The sequence below is a fragment of the Elgaria multicarinata genome, chromosome 1 (assembly GCF_023053635.1).
Source record: "Elgaria multicarinata webbii isolate HBS135686 ecotype San Diego chromosome 1, rElgMul1.1.pri, whole genome shotgun sequence".
NCBI classification, from domain to species: Eukaryota; Metazoa; Chordata; class Lepidosauria; order Squamata; family Anguidae; genus Elgaria; species Elgaria multicarinata.
The window spans coordinates 106,339,036-106,358,907 of NC_086171.1; the positions used below are offsets into that span (position 1 = coordinate 106,339,036).

General features: G+C 46.2%; 1 protein-coding gene across 1 annotated transcript in view; it reads left to right on the forward strand.

Annotated features, from left to right (window-relative positions):
• Positions 1–13,619: 13,619 nt before the first annotated feature.
• The window catches only part of RGSL1 (regulator of G protein signaling like 1), a 38,943-nt gene continuing 32,690 nt past the window's right edge, over positions 13,620–19,872 (forward strand). Inside the window, exons 1-4 of the mRNA XM_063130857.1 lie at positions 13,620–13,836; positions 14,013–14,095; positions 15,408–15,482; positions 17,193–17,322. Coding sequence (XP_062986927.1) covers positions 13,620–13,836; positions 14,013–14,095; positions 15,408–15,482; positions 17,193–17,322 — 505 coding nt within the window. The remainder of the gene's footprint in view (positions 13,837–14,012; positions 14,096–15,407; positions 15,483–17,192; positions 17,323–19,872) is intronic.

The window sequence follows — 19,872 nt, forward strand, 5'->3', positions numbered from 1 at the left end:
AGGGCAGGGCAAACCCTAGACCTGTGTACCTAGGAATGGTGCAGCTATTGGATGGAATAGTCTCAGAACCTAATACACAGCATACTGATCAAACAAAACAATTGGGGACAGAGGGCAATGCGTGCTCTCTCCTGGAAGTCTGCTATGGAATTGACAGGGCAGAAACAAACAGTGTGATGTTTAATACTAGTGGTAATGGGGTGGTGCGTTTGCCTGAGCAAGCAGCAATGGCTTGGGAGGTTCTGGCCCCTGCTCACATGCTCAGGATAAGCACTGACTGCCACTTTGGGGTCTGGGAGGAATTTTCCTCCAGTGCAGATTGGCTGGAGACCTTGGAGTTGTTTTATCTTCTTCTGGGCATCCAGCAGGGGTCATATATTTGGCCATTTGATGAAAATATACCATATTTCTTCGATTCTAAGACGCACATTTCCCCCCATATAAACATCTCTAAAAACGGGGTGCGTCTTAGAATCGCGGGTGCGATTATTATTCTTGGAATCAAAGCTTTTTTTTCTGTTGGTGGCACTGAAATTAGTGTGCGTCTTACAATCGATGGCATCTTACAACCGAAGAAATACGGTATATATATAAAATGTGCAAGACTGAACTCAGCAAATAAAAATATAATTCAAATTGTTAGAAATATGGCAGGTTCTTGTCCCTGACCTTAGGTACGAAAGACGAGCGTAGAAAAAGCACTGCAGAGGACACCACGTATCAGTATACTGAGGTGCGACTCGAACCGGGTCGGACCCTGATCGGAGCTTGCACACCACTTTTATTCACATAGGGTCAGCTGACAATGGAAAAAGGGGAGTGGAATGAAGGGGGTGGGATGCACAAAGAAAAAGGGGAGTGGAATACATTTACACAACCTGTGTGAGAGGAGTGGGATACAAAGTGGAATACATTTACACAACCTGTGTGAGGAGTGGGCTACAGAGTGGAATACATTTACACAACCTGTGTGAGGAGTAGGCTAAACAGGATACCTTTACCTAATCCCATCTCCCTTCCCTGCCATTCCACATCTCTCTGGAATGTGTGAGTCAGCCACTTCCTCCTGCAGGGTCTACAGAAAACACAAAGGGCAGCTTAGAGTTCAATTAACCCCTTCATTTCTTACAATCCCCCCTTTGAGACTCACTTCCTCTTTAAAATGATGTGAAGTCTCACTTATTTCTTCTACTCTCACGGGGTATTGTAGTGTATTCTTCTCTCAAGTCTCGATCTTGCTGGCTTAGGGCCATGTAGGTAACTCTTATTTGCTTTTGAGTGACTGACTCAGACACATTACGAATCAAAACAGTAAGGCAGGGAATACAGCATGGCAATAAAAGAAACAGTAATGACACCATGAGCACTATGGGAACCAGACTGCGAAGCCATCTAATATCAGGCAACCATGACCACAGCCAAGAAAAGATAGAATCACTTCCCTCATTCTTCCAAGGGCCTTCTTGAATCAGCGTTTCCATATGATGGATAGTGCGGTCAATACTTGGTGCATAATCAGAAATATACATACAACAATGGGACTTGATCAAAACACACACACCTCCTTTCGCGGCTAAAATAAAATCAAGGGCTTGGCGATTTTGTAAGGCCACATTCCTTATTTCACTTTGTTCCTTGGCCAACATTTTAACACTAGAAATTGTATCATTGAACAAACTCTCCGTCCAATTGGATAATAGGTGTAAGTCTCTATAGTTAAAGGCAACTCCCACCCCTGGAACTATTCCCCTAGCAACCTGTGTTCTTTGGTTAAATCCCAGAGGAGAGCTAACTCTCCTCCGATTGCGAAGCCTTCCTTTGGGGAGGGATGTGGATATCATAACAGATGGGGCCAAAAATCCTATAGTGCAGGTACCTTGCCACCTGTAAGGGATGTGGTGAAAAGCTTTTAACCCACACAGCATCCAGGCTCCTCCCACTATAGGTATAGTACGGTTTTCAGGTTCCCAGGCAGCCCTTACCATCTTTTCTGCAAGGTTACACAACCACAACCCCTTTGGTACGTTCTGCCCTTTGATTGTTTCGTGATCTATTTTTCCTGTAATCTGCCAAGTGCAATCATATGAGGAATAATTGCCTACGTTACTAAAAAGAGTTCTATTCCATGTACGTGAATAAACGGATGTTAGATCAAATGTATGGTTACAATGGGGATATTTACCTAGGTCTTGGTTGGAGGCGTTTGTGTATTTCCAGCAGTAAGTCGCTTTTTCAGCTACTCGGGGGCCCACAAACCTGATTTTTCCTTTTGATTCCACAGCTGTTGTAGCTCCAATGCCTTCTTTGACTGTGACCCATGATGAATAATTAAAGGGGATAGCATGCATTACCAATCCTCTACCTCCCCCTCCTGGTGGAACCTGCAGACACATCCAACAATCCGATACATTTAAGGTTTTTGACAACTGCTTGATATCCTGAAAATATGCATTTTTCTCCCACAGATGCCTTTCTTCATACTCAGGAACATATGCCTGGGAAGGAGTGGCAAAGAACAACACAATAATTGCCCACATTCTCATGATTTCGCAATTGCAAACCCCAATAGATTTTCTTGTGTGCTACTGTTCATAGGTACAGATTTTAAGCTTAGCTTTCCCAAGGTGCTTTGACGTGTATGTCTTTTCCTTGCTGGCTTCTTGTGTGGGACCTCTGTCAGCTTCCGGTACTGTGGCAGAGGGACCTACGTTGGTGTCCTCAGGGATGTATGGCTTTAACCTATTACAATGTGTCCACTTAGTTGATCCTAGCAATTTTACACAGGCATGCGTCACCAGTCCAACCACATATGGCCCCTCCCAAGACTCCCCCAAAGTCACTTTATTCCACTTCTTCAGCCACACTCGGTCTCCTGGCTTGTATTGATGCAAGGGGGCGTCCAAGGGAAGTGTCTGGGTCGTCACTGCATATTCTCGAAGCTGTGAAAGACAGGACTGCAAGCCAGTTAAGTGTTCTCTCAACTGCTGATCTCCCACTTCCCATGTAACTGATGACATGCTGGGTTTGGTGATCCGGGGAGGAAATCCAAAAAGCATCTCAAAGGGAGACACCCCCACCCCCTTTCTGGGCATGATTCGAGCTTTTGTCAGGGCTATTGGTAACGCCGTGACCCAGGACATTTGAAGCTCGATCTGCAACTTCTGAAGTGTACTTTTCAAGGTCCGATTCATCCTTTCTACTTGTCCGGAGGCCTGCGGTCTCCAAGGGGCATGCAATTTCCACCCTATTCCTAGAGCTTGAGCAAAAGTCTGCGTCACTTTAGATGTAAAATGAGTCCCGTGGTCACTCTCTAAACATTCGGGGACCCCATATCTCGGGACTATCTCCTGGAGGAGTTTGACAACTACTACCCTGGCCGTACAGTTCCTACAAGGAAACGCTTCCACCCACCCTGTTAACTGGCACACAATGACCAAAAGGAACTTATATCCTTTTGAGGGGGGTAATTCTGCAAAGTCAATTTGTAGTCTCTGAAAAGGATAAAATGCTATGGGTCGTCCTCCCGGGGCAACCTGCTTCCGGGCAGGGCTCGCTTTCTGGCAGGTCTGGCACCCCTGTGTCACTCTCTTGGCCGCCACCGTAATCCCAGGAGCGTAAGCCTGCCTCTTTACGTAGTCTATGATAGCCGTTAGCCCAGGGTGCCCTAGTTTTGTGTGTATTAACCAAGCCAGGGGCTGTAATAGGTCGCTAGGAATGCAGATTCTCCCGTCCGGAAGACTCTTCCAACCATCAGGAGAGTCCGTTATAGTTAGGCCAGCCTGCTGCAGAATTTCTAAGTCCCTCTGGCTGTAATGTGGTTCATATGGTAAATGAGCCAGTGGTAAGATCTTCGCCTTCCCAGCCATGGCAGCCTGCTGCGCCTTTTCGTCAGCAAGTTGATTTCCTCTTCTCAGGTAGGGGTCAGCACTTTTGCCATGGGCCCGCACATGCATGATAGAAACTTTCTTGGGGAGTTTGACGGCTAGCAGCAGCTGTTCTAGCAAATCCTGATGCTGCACGGGCTGCCCATTTGAAGACACAAACCCTCGAGTAGACCACAGCCTAGCGTGTGCATGGCAAACTCCAAAGGCATATAAACTGTCCGTATATATATTGACACTTTTGTCGCCCCCCAGTTCTAAAGCTCTCATCAGGGCCACTAGTTCGGCTGCCTGCGCTGAATACTTGTTGGGGAGCTGCTCTAAGTATTCGCGGGGAGGATCAACCGTGACCACAGCACATCCAGTATATCTCTGTCCTTCTTTAACAAAACTGGATCCATCCACAAACATTTCAAAGTCTGCTTTTACAAGAGGCACATCAGACAGGTCGGGGCGGAGCCTAGTATCCATTTCAAGGACCTCTTCGCAATCATGTCCCCCCTCTTGCTCTGTCATGGGTAGCAGGGTTGCCGGATTGAACGTAGTAATAGTCTTAAAGGTGAGCTGCTCATTTAACAATAGTTCAATTTCAAATTTCGACTGGCGAGCCGGATTTAGAAACCGGGCCCCTGTTCCTCTGGACAAGATCTGTGTTACACAATGGGGCGTCAAGATCTCTGTTTTCCCCTCCTGGGTCATTTTGGCAGCCTCGGCAAGTAGTAGAGACACTGCAGCAATTGCACGCAGGCATGTGGGCCATCCCCTTGCCACGGGGTCTAAGACCTTGGAATAATACCCGATAGGCCTCCACACAGTCCCTGTTTGCTGGCATAAAAGTCCAGAGGCAATTCCTTTCTTCTCTGCCACATATAACCTGAAGGGCCTTTCAGGATTTGGAATAGCTAACACTGGTGGGGACACTAGGGCTTTTTGGAGGTCCTCAACGGCCTTCTTCATGCTTTTAGTCAGTTTCCAATTCATCAGGTTTTCTGCCTTCAAGGATTCATACAGGGGCTGGGCAATTTGACCATATTCAGGTATCCAAAGTCTGCAGAAGCCTGTTAGCCCCAGAAAGGCTCTCAACTCCCGCAGAGAGGAGGGCATTGGTGCTCTTTGGATTACAGCAATTCGATCTGGATGTATTTTTCTCTGTCCTTGGGAGAGCCTATACCCCAGGTAAGTAACAGTCTGTTGGCAAATTTGAGCCTTAGCCTTCCCTACTTTGTATCCACAATGTGCCAGCAGCTTCAATAGGCTGATGGTGGCCCCCTGACATTCTTCTTCTGATGCCGTCCCCAACAGAAGGTCATCACAATATTGAAGGAGGGTGAGATGTCTGTGGTGATTCACCCATGGCTGCAGGTCTGCCTGCAATTGCCGAGAGAAAACCTCAGGAGCTGCATTTAGACCCTGAGGCATTACAGTCCAAGCAAGTTGCTGCTTATGTCCGGTGTCGGGGTCTTCCCACTCAAATGCAAAGAGCTGCTGACTTTCTGGGTGCAGGGGTATGCTAAAGAAGGCGTCTTTCAAATCCAAGACTGTGAACCATCCATGGTTTGCTTGAATACGAGTGAGGATGGTGTGAGGATTGGGCACAACTGGGTGAGGGGCCACAATTAGGTTATTCACAAGCCTGAGGTCTTGGACCAGACGAAATCTGCGATTTGGGGTCCCAGGTGGGTCCTTAGGTATGGCTAGAATTGGGGTATTGAATGCTGAGACACAGGGGGTCAGACGGCCATCTCTCAAAAATTGTTCTATAATAGGCTGTAAACCCCGTCTCCCTTCCCTTGACATGGGATATTGCTTTTGGGCTACTGGGCGGGCCCCGGGTTTCAATTGAAGTTGCAGGGGTGGTGCGTTGACTGCTCTGGAGCTCCCTCCTTCTTCTGCCCACACCCGGGGTGGGACGGCTTTTAGTACAGCCTCAGGAATGGTGGATGAAAGCTTCTGGTTGTCTAGTACAGCCATTACATACATTGGGAATGATTGCTTAGGCATTGTAGCCGCCAACTGTCCTTCATTTGTGAAGTGAATTTGCACTTTTAATTTTGTTAACAGGTCCCTCCCAATGAGTGGGACAGGGCAGTTGGGAGTGCAGACAAATTGATGCTGGACCTGTGTGTTTCCAATTTTGACAAAAAGGGGCCGGGATATTGGGGCCAATGTGGATTTTCCTGATACTCCAACAATTTGGGTGTATTTAGCCGGGCCGCCTGGCGGGGCTGAGCAGGGGAGTAAAGAAAGGGAGGCCCCAGTATCAAGTAAAGCCTCATATTCCTTTCCCCCAACTTTCATTTTGACCATGGGATCGCGTTGGGTCTCCTGCTTGCAAAGTACAATATGTGATCCCGGTCTGGCCTATTCATTTTGGTAAAAGACATGGTTCTGCTCTCCCCAGTTCGATGCTGATGGATTTAAGGCAGCTGGGGGCAAGGGCACGTTGGGCCGGCTCGCGTTTCCCTCTTTCTCTCCCGTTCCCTGGGGACACTCATTCTTCCAATGTCCAAATCCTCTGCACCTGGCACATTGGTTCTTCTGTAACTTTTGCCTTCTTCCCGGTCCAGGACGACCTCCTGGCCCAGATCCCTTCTCTTGACCTTCTCCTTCCTTCCAAAAGGCTGCCATCATCTTCACAGTTCTCTTTTCTCTCACCTTCTCTTCTTCCTCATCCCTTCTCTCATACACCCCCCTTGCTATCTCTAGTAAGGCCGGTAGCGGCAAGCCTAAAGCCCCCGGGGTCTTCTGAAGCTTCTTTCGGATGTCTGGAGTCGCCTGCCCTATGAACTGCATGGTCATCAGCCGTGTGTTTTCGGGCAAATCCATGTTGAGGTCTGTGTATTCTTGGAAGCCCTTCTTTAACCTCTCCAAGAATGCCGCGGGCGACTCATCTTTCCTTTGCCGGATCTCTAGGGCCTTACTAAGATTAGGGGACTTCTTGGCCGACTTGCGCATTCCTTCTATGATCCGCTCAAAATATCTCTGGTGCCTTTCCCTTCCCGCAGCGTCATTTGTATCCCACTCTGGGTCTCTCTCTGGGAGCGCAACTTGTATCTCTGCTTCTGTGGCCCCCGGCCGCCCTGCCAGGATGCTTGCCCTTGCTCCCGCTAAAATGGTGGATTTTACTTCAGACAAACAGGAATTGAGAAGCATCTGGGTGTCCTGCCAGGTAGGTTTGTGCGTGATAGCAAGTGACTCGAACAAGGAAATCCAAGGAGTAGGGTTCTGGCAGAAGGGCGCATTCTGATGCTTCCAGTTGTAAAGATCGGTGGTCGTAAAGGGGACATATATAAAAACTGGCGTGCCGTCATCTCGGGGTGGCAATTGTCTCAGGGGATACAAATGCTTCTTCCGACCCTTTCTTCTTCGAGTTCCCCCTGCTGGTGGCTGATCTGGGGATGGGATGACGCTAGAAGAGGCGGAGGAGTGGGAAGCCTCTTCTTCTTCTGAACCACTTTCTTCTCCTGTCTCATCACCCGTCTCATGTGGAATTGCTGCTGGAGCTGCTGACGCAGCTGATGATCGGGGTGGACGTGGCGGGAGAGGTGCAGTAGGCAGGGCATACGGGGGGGGAGCTCATCTTCCTCTCCTTGTTGTAGGACGCCGCCTTTTATCTGATATGCCTTAGTTTTTTCAACAGGATTAGCTTCCCGAGTGACCATGACGGGGTAACAGGCAAACATCCATTTAGGAGGTGGCTTCGTGTTGACCACGGTTTCCCAGGAATCGATATAAGGGTATTGATCTATTCTACCTGTATCTGTGACAATGACATGTACTGCCCTAACAAGTACCGGAGAGAATGATCCCTCCGGTGGCCAGGATGGACAGAGAACAGGCCATTCTCTTTCACATAACTGCTGCAACCTATCCCTCTTCATCCTAACACCATAATCACCACAAAAAGCCTTAAAATTCTTTAAACAACATCCTAGGGGCGTTGCCCCTCCTGAACGGGACTGTGCACCACCCATCGTGACGGGGTCCTAGGGTCTGCTCCCAAACACTCTTGCCAATCGCTTTGCTCCTCGCCGGCCCTGATCCGCCTTTCAGCTTGCAATCAGAGAACCGCGGCTAAGAGCTCCACACTCGCTCGGACCGTCGGACCCTGCTCGGAAGGTCTCCTTAGTGTCCTTCAATCAACTCCACACAAGCAGACCCTGCCCTCCCTCTATGTGTCTGGCGTTTCACAGATCACACTCACCGGGTCTCGGTGCACTCCTTCCGTTCCCTCGGCCGACCCTTTTAGGCGCGTCTGCAGTGGCTCGAGCCTAGCCCGTTTCCGACCAGTGGGTTCTACGGAGCTCCAAAGCGCGGTCCCACGTTGGAGAGACAGCTGAACTCAGCCGGTCGCGACTTCTCTTCCACCGTGCCTTCGCAGCCTTGGATTACCGCAGCCCACTCAGGGACGGATCCGAGTCACGGCACCAGAAATTGTTAGAAATATGGCAGGTTCTTGTCCCTGACCTTAGGTACGAAAGACGAGCGTAGAAAAAGCACTGCAGAGGACACCACGTATCAGTATACTGAGGTGCGACTCGAACCGGGTCGGACCCTGATCGGAGCTTGCACACCACTTTTATTCACATAGGGTCAGCTGACAATGGAAAAAGGGGAGTGGAATGAAGGGGGTGGGATGCACAAAGAAAAAGGGGAGTGGAATACATTTACACAACCTGTGTGAGAGGAGTGGGATACAAAGTGGAATACATTTACACAACCTGTGTGAGGAGTGGGCTACAGAGTGGAATACATTTACACAACCTGTGTGAGGAGTAGGCTAAACAGGATACCTTTACCTAATCCCATCTCCCTTCCCTGCCATTCCACATCTCTCTGGAATGTGTGAGTCAGCCACTTCCTCCTGCAGGGTCTACAGAAAACACAAAGGGCAGCTTAGAGTTCAATTAACCCCTTCATTTCTTACAATTTGGAAAATTAATAAAGGCCATAAACATAGAAATGGACTTTGCCTCTTTTTTGTTTTTTCATTCTTATACTAAGTACATGTTTGATACTCCTGATGGGACATTAGCAATTCAGTAAGCCCATACAGGGTCCCAAATCTGTGTTTAATGAAAATCATTAATGCATGGATAGCTATTCTCAGAGGAGAAGCAATGGGTTGGAATAGGGCACTTAACTCTTCCACCCACTTGGTGCCTCCCCTTGAAATGCCTTCCCATCCTACTTTAGCTCCAGCATGGCTTTGAGATCATGGCTTTAGCTCCAGCATGGCTTTGAAATCAGGCTGATGGAGGAAGTGGAGAGAGAGAGAGAGAGGGACACAGAAAGAGAGTCAGGTAGGGGGAAGGTTAACCACCCCTTTGTCCCCACATTCACAGGGAGGGTTGGCAACAATCAAAGAGGGAGTTGGGAATCCCTATTTCCTGAAGGAACTTGTGGCTCTAGCAGAAGTGGCTTCAGCCAGGAGTTGGATTAAGAAAGCTACAACACAGTGTAGGCATTTCACAAGACTAGCAGCTCTCCTTCCCAAAGCCTTGTGTATGTCATACTGACCTGGTTCTCACATAACACCATCCTATTGTTTTAAAGCTGATGGGTTGTTGGAGACATGCAGGCAGCACACCGCATACCTCGTGCCCTCCTCTTCCACTTTACAGCACAGCCTGCAATTGCTTCCTTCATAGGTTGTGCAGTGTGACATGGGAACCCAGACCATGGATTGTTTAGGAGTTAAACAATTTGGGTTCTCCCAGGGTTGTTGGTAGGTTAACTGCTGGGTTGTTTTGCCTCTAAACATCTCAGTGGTTCGCATCTCACACTGCACTAGCTATGAAGGAGCTGGTCGTGGTTTGTGTGCTAAAGCGGACGAGGCAGGCGCACTGCCCGTGCATCCCCAAAGGGTTCATTGTTTTTACTGCTTTCTGGTTTTGCGCTGAGGGAGCAACTACATTGTTCTGAGCTGCAGAAACATGCAGGAAGCAAGATTAATTTTTACCTTAAAGATTTATATACCTCTAGAACAGCCTTCCTCAACCTGGGGCACTCCAGATGTGTTGGACTACGACTCCCAGAATGCCCCAGCCAGCTGGCTGGGGCATTCTGGGAGATGCAGTCCAACACATCTGGAGCACCACAGGTTGAGGAAGGCTGCTCTAGAAAGAGAGCCATGAAATTGGTGGCACATTATAGTACTTCAAAGATGTCTCCTCATGTTGATCGTCATTGCCCTGCAGGAAAACTTACAAAGCTTTGGTTGGGGGTGTCTTGATGAAGGCACATTGGCACTGGCCGAATCTACATTACTGTAGTTGTAACGTTATAGATAGCTCTGGATGACGTCAGTGATCACGTGATGTGTTCCTTATAACGTTATACAGAAAGGTTTTGTACCGTTTTACCTTTCATTGTAACACTTCTGCGTCGTGAGACTTCTTTCAATGTGCTCCGTTGTTACGACGTCTTCTGTGTCGCATTGCGAAACTAATGTCACATGATCTCTCACCGGACTTCCTGTCTAATGTAACTTCCTCTACGCGCCTTCAGTAACCATTGTTAGAACTGGTGAACGGAATGTGTTAAATCTTTCTCATTTTTAAAACATTATTTCCGTGGCATTACATGCAACCTACTTTGGGTAAAAACTTTTTTTTTAATAAAATAAAATAAATTAAATTAGAAATGCGCATATGCACATCCTTTAATACATTTTTTTTTAAAAAAAAGTTTTTACCCAAGTTAGGTTGCATGAAATGCCACAGAAATAATGTTTAAAAAATGAGAAAGATTTAACACATTCCGTTCACCAGGCATCCCTACACTTTCCTCAAGAGACAGACAACTCCGACAATCCACAAACCATTCTCTCTGAAGAACTCCCGCCACAAAGATTTGAAATTAAGAGCATGCGCATAAAGGAATGTTAGCTAGAGAAGCGTGGAAAATACAAAAACAAGGAAGTGGGAGGCGCAGAGAAAGGACAGTCTGGGAATTGCAAGGATCACAGAAACGAGAAGAAGAAACAACACAGACAATGGGGCAACGAATAGTGTGCTCCGCAACAACGTTACAAGAAAAGGTAAGTAACGCTACTGAGCAACGGTATACAAGGTAGCGATAGAAGTTACAACGTTACAAAGGCTCAAAAAATCGATATACGCGGAAGTGTAGATCCACACACTGCAAACCCTCAAAACCCCATGCTTGCGCTACTGTGGGTTGTCCCCATGCTAAGGAGTGAGCATGGGATTTGCAGCTAAAGGAGCTGCTGCCGTTGCGCCTGTGCACTGCCACACAACTGCTTGTTTAATTTCATTTTCTAAATGAGAGGCCAAACTTTGGGGGAAAGCCCCATGGTGGCTGCATATCAGCGGCTGTGTCGTACAACCGATGCAGCACTGATTCACAGGCGCTGCAGGTCTTTGAATATGTATAGACAACCCCCTGGAGGAGGAGGGAGCCTAAACTTCTCTCACTGACCCTGTTCAGATGACATCCTAAACCATGGAGGTTAAGCATTTTGAGCTAAGCATTATGGCTTAGCATGTCATGTGAAATATTCCTAACCATGGTGGCTATATAACCACGGTTTAAACAAGCTCACTAACCATTTGCTGCAAAAGGCTTAGCAGCCTAACCATGGTTTAGTGTGTTGTCTGAACAGGCCCACTCACTGCTCACCCTTCCCCAAATTCTCAGAGGCAATTGAAGCTACTGGCAAGATAACCCAAGGAAAAGAGGTATGTAGATAGTTATGGAGACCCGAAGTGAATGTATCTTTTCTATTGAAGGAAATGGGGAATATCATTGACTTACCTCTTTGGGTCCAATTATATAGGCAGGTAAATCAAGTGGTCAAGAGTTTTCTGGACTGTACCACTTCAGGGTGGAAGTTGGGGGGGGCATTACATATTTGAATGTTGTGAAACATACACAAAACTCCCTACACATAGGTCAATGAGAAAGAGTTCTGCCTAGCCATCTCTCTGACATGCTATTTTGATATGTGTGGAGAATGGGGCAGGGTTTTTTGGATGCGGGAGGAAGTTTCAAGCATGCAACAGCAACACCCCCAATCTGCAGCCTGAAGTGGTCCCATCCAGGAAAGGCTTGACTCCTTCACTCTGCTGATTCTATAAACATCTCTAACAGTCCAGGAGAATTTTTAAGCTGGCTGGGGGGACACAATGTTTATAACAACACAGTAGGACTGGGATACATACAACATAGGAAAATAGCAGCGTGAACTATCCAAAACACAAGAGTAGAATGTGGAACCTACAGGAGGAACAACTGCTGTAATACATCATAACAGAACAGAGAACTCAGTGTAGAACTGTCATGAAAGGCTGCAGCATTTAATTTCCTAAAGGCAGGCTCAACATGAATAGAGCCAGTGAGTTTTTATACTATTTTCTTATCATATTTTTTTATCCTGCCACGGGTCTCAGGGAGGTGGTGTACATAAGGCTATCCCAATTATCCTCTCAACAGTCCTGTGAGGTAGACAAGGCTGAGAGGCGGCCATGGCATTCTCACGGCCACAGGGAACTAGCTGGATATGAGATTGGGCTCTCCACAGCACTCGAAACAATACATAGTCTGTACTAGCTCTCCTATGCCAAGATCAGTCATGGGACTTGCATCCTACTACTTTTCTTCTCTGTCTGACTGCTCCCTTTGAAGAGACCAGACCTTGATTACTAATCAATAAAGCACTTTTGAACCCTCTGTCGCTGGAAGTGTGGAGTCGTGCTTAGGGGCTGATTGGATCCCTTCCCTGGGTGAAGAACATTGATCTAACAGTACCAACAGACTTCCAATGTTCGTGTCTTTATACTTTTCAGAAGCAATTGTAAGGCCTACCTCTCTAATCTTGCCTTTGGCACTTGGAGCTCAAGAGGCAAAGAATGGTTTGGTGCTGTGCTGGGTGGAGATTTTCCTTTTGTCATCTGCCCCAAACCTACAGATAATCTAAATAAATAAAGATATGGGAGGGGTCATCAATAGCTTATGGCTTCTGATCTGATCTGACAATGGATCATTGGAATTATGCACAATAATGCCTTGCTCAAAGTCTTCTGAAGTAAATGGGACAAAGAGGGGGAAAGCAGGCTGAAGTTTTGGAGAAGAAATGCAGAAGATACTATAGGGAAAGAGGAAGCAAAAGAGAGAGTCAGAACTTCATGTGCTCATGACCCAAAAAGGTTGCTTAGCATTAACGTAACTTTATGTTCATGACGGCATAGAGGACCTTCTACCAGTTGAGAGTGATATGAGAACTGTGACCACTGCTGGACAGAGATGGCCAGGCCAAAATTATCCATGCTCTAGCAACATTTAGGTTGGATTACTGCAATACGCTTTACATTGGGCTGCCAGTGAAAACACGTTGGAAATGACAAGGATCTGACGAAAAGATCATATCAATTAATCCAACACTCTGCTATGCTCCCCTTACAGTGATGAGAATTCTCTACCACCTTAAAAATGGAAGATGACATGGAAGCCCTCTGTCATACCAGCGTTCCAGTATATACGTGTCCCTATGGGTTAGCTGGGGCTTTGCATGTGTTGTACCTGGAAAAGGAGCATGTATGTACAATAATGTATCCAGGGGGCTGCCTACATGCAGGGAAATCCCTACGTTGGCTGTGGATCTGTGCCCTGTCAGTTAGATGAGGTAGGCGCAGGTTCGCAGACACTGTGGGGCTTCCTCGCGAGGCTGCGTTTTGAAGAAGTTAAGGATTTACCCTGACTTTTTCAAAGGGAGCAATGTCAACACGGCACATCCACCATGTAATGTCGATCTGCTGCCAATCTGAAGCCAACCCGGAGGCGGAGCCTGGTGGAAGGCAACCAACGATTGGTCACCTTCCACGAGGAAGAAGGTGGGGGCAGCTCGAGGACCTGGATGGCTGCCCAGAAGCCTTGCACTTCCTCCTTGGCATTGGGACTACCCAGCGCCACCTCGGGAGAGAGAAAGTGCACGGTTGAGGAGGGAAGCAACACCAACCTGGTGACGTGAAGACAGCCCCCAGATTTATAGATGATGGGACAGAGGCAAATGACCCAGTGGATAGCGTTACATCAGAACAAGACTTCCATTCTTAGAATCATGCTTGTGAGTCATTCCATTCACAATCATGCTTTTCCTCTGCTTTGCAGAGCTGGTTGCCAGCAAGCATTTGACAGTCCTGCTACAAGATGAAATCTTTACTGACTTCTTCAACACATTCCTGAATCTTCCGGTAAGTTTCCCTCTTACACCTGGTATCTCTTTCTGTCTATAAGCCAGTTCCCAAAAATGTGTCACGCTCATGACCAAGAAAGGGCCTCGGCAGGTAGGAGTAGGTTTGATTCTCCATAGTTGGAGTTATTGGGGCAGAGAGCATACTTAGCAACTACCACAATATCTGTCCTCAAATTCACCCCTTTACTTTCTCCCCAAAAACTCATGGATAGGAGACTTCTGGCCTGACTGCAGAGTCTCCCTCCTAAGCCCTGACTCCTGAAGGCTTGTGGGGAAAGGAACACTCCCTGTTATCTCTGTTATCAGCGATCAGAGCTATAGCTGTCTATTTATGTAGGGAAGAATAAAGAATTGTTGCAAGTGAAAGCTACTCTCCAGTCCCAAAGTTAGTGGCTTGTCCCTTACTGATGGGGATCCCACAGTGAGCTGCAATAGGTTGGAATTTACAACTTTCTGATGATGATGATGATGATGATGATGATGATGATGATGATGAACACTTCCTCTTCCTGCATTGTAGTCCACTTCACACTTTATATTTTTAAGGCATGCACCTCAGATGTTTTACATGTGCACATAAAACTGTAGTATGGGACTGCCACTAGCACATCTGCAACCTCGTGTGTCATAAAGGCACACTTGTTAGGGAGCCACGATCCGACGCCGGTTGCTTCCTATTCAGCATGCCCAGATTTTGCCCCTGCGAAATTGTCCTTGGAAACTGAATCCATTAACACGCATACTTTTAGGACCAAATGAAATGGTGTTATTCATGCAATTAGCAATTGCATTTTTAAAAAAATCAGTAGAAGCTGGTAGGGGGGCTGGCTATGGTGGAACCAGAGGAATAAATTCCCTTCTTACCTATGATTGTGATCTGGATCTCATCCACACTGCTACTATTTACTTTTAAAAAAACCCACACCAGTCACTCCATTGATAATTGCATAACACCGTATCTACTTTGGCCTTTAGGTAGGAGACAGAGGGTAGATTTTTTCCCCCATTGAGCTGAAGATGTGCATATACCCTTCCTGTATTCACCTTGGGGAAAAGGGGTTTTGCAGGTTTTTGGACTGTTTAAAAACCTGTAAAAGTTGTTTGACCAGAAGCAACAGCGGGACCAAAGAAATGTATGTGTACGCCATGGGAAGTGAAACCTTTCTCAAATCACTTTTAACTCTCTGAAAAATTATTGTCTGTCTCAGCCTTAGTTGCTTCTGGTGCTTAAATACATTCCAGTAGAACCTGGAGTTGAGTCTAAATGTCATCATCACTAACCAGGCCTTTCTCCTTTTCTCCCTCTGCAGGTATTTGGTCAGACACCCATTTTCATAAGCAACACTCGCACGTGGTATCTTTGGCCAGAGCTACCATGCAACCTGGTAAATTTCAAGATTTTCCAGAGCTGACAATCTTTGGCAAAAGGATGACTGATAGTATTATTGATATCTGCTCAGAGTCCCAGGAATGTGACACAGTTAAATGTGGATCCACTTAGGCTTGCAATGTGATGACCATCGCTAAGTGTTTATTGCTGCTAGTACTCTACCGTATGGCTAATGTATGTAAACACTTGACTTCAGTGAGTTGTCTCACTGAAGTCAAGCCAAAGTGAAGATGAAGGCTTAGAAGGTCATGCTTCTCGGCCAGTTCTTGAAAGTGTGTTTTGCAATGTCGGTTCTGATTTCTAGCTATCTGCACAGAATCCAACAATGAGTCTTCCTCAGTGTGTGATGTCCAAAAGGCAATCCTTCCCTATTTATGTTTTATCTATTGGGTGGGTGATGGTTGGAATCTCTTGTGCTCTTCCAGAATATATTATCCTGCAATTTCTCATTAATGTCTCTGGAAAAAGAATTTGGCAACTTCATCACAGGGACAATATGTCCATAGAATCATAGAATAGCAAAGTTGGAAGGGGCCTACAAGGCCATCGAGTCCAACCCCCTGCTCAGTGCAGGAATCCACCCTAAAGCATCCCTGACAGATGGTTGTCCAGCTGCTTCTTGAAGGCCTCTAGTGTGGGAGAGCCCACAACCTCCCTAGGTAACTGATTCTATTGTCATACTGCTCTAACAGTCTGGAAGTTTTTCCTGATGTCTAGCTGGAATCTGGCTTCCTTTAACTTGAGCCCGTTATTCCGTGTCCTGCACTCTGGGAGAATCGAGAAGAGTTCCTGGCCCTCCTTTGTGTGACAACCTTTTAAGTATTTGAAGAGTGCTATGATGTCTCCCCTCAATCTTCTCTTCTCCAGGCTAAACATGCCCAGTTGTTTCAGTCTCTCTTCATAGGGCTTTGTTTCCAGACCCCTGATCATCCTGGTTGCCCTCCTCTGAACACGCTCCAGCTTGTCTGTGTCCTTCTTGAATTGTGGAGGCCAGAACTGGACGCAATACTCTAGATGAGGCCTAACCGGGGCCAAATAGAGAGCAACCAGTACTAAATTTCTGTAGTTTCAATGGACCAGGACAAACATTCTATCCCATGTTGATTATTAAGGCTAGCTGACATCTCACAAAGCAAACTTGATACACCGATGAACTGGATCGAGCTTTGCACAGCCTGAACAACATCAATTCCCACTAGGCTATGATATGAGCAACATTCAGACACTTATACCTCTGAGGAGCATGAGCACAATCAGTGAGAAAGACCTGCCCACTATTCCGGAATCAAAGAGGATTACAAGGGGCAACACTTCCAGTGGTTGTACTCTAAAGCTGATCACAACCCTCTCTTTACCCCATAGCTATTCTTCTCTTTCCTCCACCTCCCTTTTTTACCTAGCAAGCCCATCCTCCAAATCTTTGCACTTGAGTTTCCTTAGCACAGAATTTGGTTGGTTGAGCAGTGTTGTGGTCCAGGCAACACAGCCAATCCCTTTTGCCGGTAGTGTCATTCAAGAAAGCCATCATCTCCCTCACTACCTGTTTTCTTGTCCCCCTTATAAAGAAAATGATAAACTAGGAAGGTCTTCCAAGGCCTTGGATTCCAAGACAGTGAGAGTTGACCAGTGTGCCACATAGCTCTTTTACTGATTATTGACACAAATTATTCTTTAATGTCTTATTACCCTTCTGGGTACAATATAGGTTTCAAAGCACAAAGGTTTGATGACCTGGATGGAAAAACATCGGCTGCCTTTCTTCTACAAAACCAACTTGTGCCTTCACTATGTTCTCTGCGATGAGCTTATCAGTTTCATCAGGTCTCCAGAGGCAGGTGAGAGTTGAGTGAAAAGTTAAGTGAAACATTTGTGTGCACAAACACGTGGAGCTGATATTATCTTGGCTACATTCCAAAGATATTTGCCAAAAAGGGAAAGGAATGATGAGGTTCTGAAAATAATGAATAGAACCCACAACAAATTTTTAAAAAACCAAAGAGAGTACCCAATAATAATAACAACAATAGTGATAATAATAATTGAAAAATTATGAATATATATACATGCTTTTTTATTGTGACTGTTGATGGGTTCATCGTTTGAGCATCTCTACACCTGTGATATATTGGCCACTCACAGAAGTTTGCGGGTCGTTTAGATGACATCGTCAACCTTCTGCACATCTCTCGTGCCTTCCCTCAGTTATCCCGTTCTAAAAACAAACACACCTGGATATCCCGATTCTTCTGAAATCTCGTGGGATTTCCTAATGCATGCAGCTGAAGTTGCGCTACAAAGCACCCACTGAAGGGCACTGTCCCATTCAAGGCTATGAGCACCGAAAGGAAAGCATTTTTCAGTTACAAACTATGTGGTTGCCACTTTCTGTCCGTATAATGAAGCCCATCACAATCAAAGGGGCAGCCCCAGGGAGGTAGCTGAAGGGAGGGGGCAGAGAGACTACAAAAAGCATTTTACAGGTTGAATTAATACCGACAGGGGGAGGCAGAGAGAGATTAGTGTTACTAGCTGTAACCGGGGGTACAGTCGTGTAGGGAACTGCACAAGTTACTCTCTGGTGGTCTGCTAATGAAGTGTCTGTTGTTTCAAATGTGGCCTGTGTGTATATTTTTAAGTCTACAAATATTACAAAGACTCCATTAGTCCCTAATGATCTTGCATCCAATGGGAATTAAATCTGTTAGCATGAAACCTGCCTTTCCTTTCCTGAGGAAGGTGTGTGTGTGTAAATGACAAGAAAATCCATAAAAAATTAAAAGAGGATGAACCCCCAATGTAGTCCTGAATGTTATGGTACAAAAATTCTGGTTCCAATGTGATGCTGGTTATTCTCGTGTTTTGGTGGTAGCCTTATTTAAGGAGCTTTCTGTCCCACACAGTATATAGCTATTTTGGGGTTACAGTATTGAAAGAGCTGGTAGGATTGGGATGGGGGCAAATATTGCACCTTCATTCTATATCACTTATTTACTGTGAAATAAGCAGTCTATTACAACAATAGATGTTCCCATTGGGCAAGCATGCATATTAGGGTGACCAACTGCCAGGATTTCCCTGGATTTGTCCTGGTTTTTGTTCTTTCCTGGGTGTCCGGGTGGGGGGAGATTTCTGTAGTTTTCTATGATGTCCTGGAGTGACACATTTCCCCTTTAAGGCTGCCATTAAGGTGGTGGTGGGAAATGATGCACTTTCTGGAGGTGCCACTGCTCTAATGGGGGCCTTAAAGGGGAAAGTGTGCCATTCCCGGACATTATACAAAAGGCCCTGATTGGAGGAAAAGAGGGTCCTTAAAGGCCCTGATGGGGGAATGACACACTTGCCCTTCGGTACTCCAACCAGAGCCTTTAAGGGCCCAATTGGAGCAGTGGGGTGGGTGGGAATTACCCACTTACTTTTCCTCCGTTCCAATCAGGGCCTTTAAGGTGGTGATGGGGTGGATGATGCACTTTCTGGAGGCCCTCGAAAGCCGCTTTCCTACCACCCTCCCCCCACTGGGTGTCCTCTTTTTTTGCTTCCCAAATATGGCCACCCTACATAAATAAATGAATGAATAATAAACAAACAGTGCCAATTGACAGTCAGGCTAATTCCTGCATTTAAAAAAGAAAAACAAACTCCACTGGCTTTCTCGCCAGCAGTAACATATAGAAAGAAAGACATAGGTACAAGCACTTACCCACAATAGAGGCAGACATGCACACCAGTGCACATAAGAAGAGAATCCCACAGCACAATTTATTTATTATGCACATTTATATACTGCTTAATTTGCTAAAAAGCCATCAAGACAGTGCACAGCCATTTAAAACAATGACATCTTAAGATGATAAAAATAAGATTAAAAAACATTAAAGCATTATAACATTCAAACAACTACATAACTGAAAAGGCTTCATTAAAGAGATCTATTTGCCCCCTTTCTAAAAGCCAAGATGATTTGCCTTTGCTAGTTGATGACTTGCTACTTTGTCCCATTTCAACACCATAAGGAATACTTTCTTTAACCTAGGACAGACTCCCAGTGTTAGGCTTCCCTCTAGCCCAGGGGTCCCCAACTCCCAGGCCACGGACCGGTGCCAGTCCGTGGTCTGTTAGGAACCGGGCCTCGTTCTCACCAGCAGGCCTGATGCTATACCGCCACTATCTCCCATCACCCCCAGATGGGACTGTCTAGTTGCAGGAAAACAAGCTCAGGGCTCCCACTGATCCTGCATTATGGTGAGTTGTATAATTATTTCATTATATATTACAATGTAATAATAATAGAAATAAAGTGCACAATAAATGTAATGTGCTTGAATCATCCCAAAACCATCCCCTCAACCCACCCACCCCTGGTCCGTGGGAAAATTGTTTTCCACGAA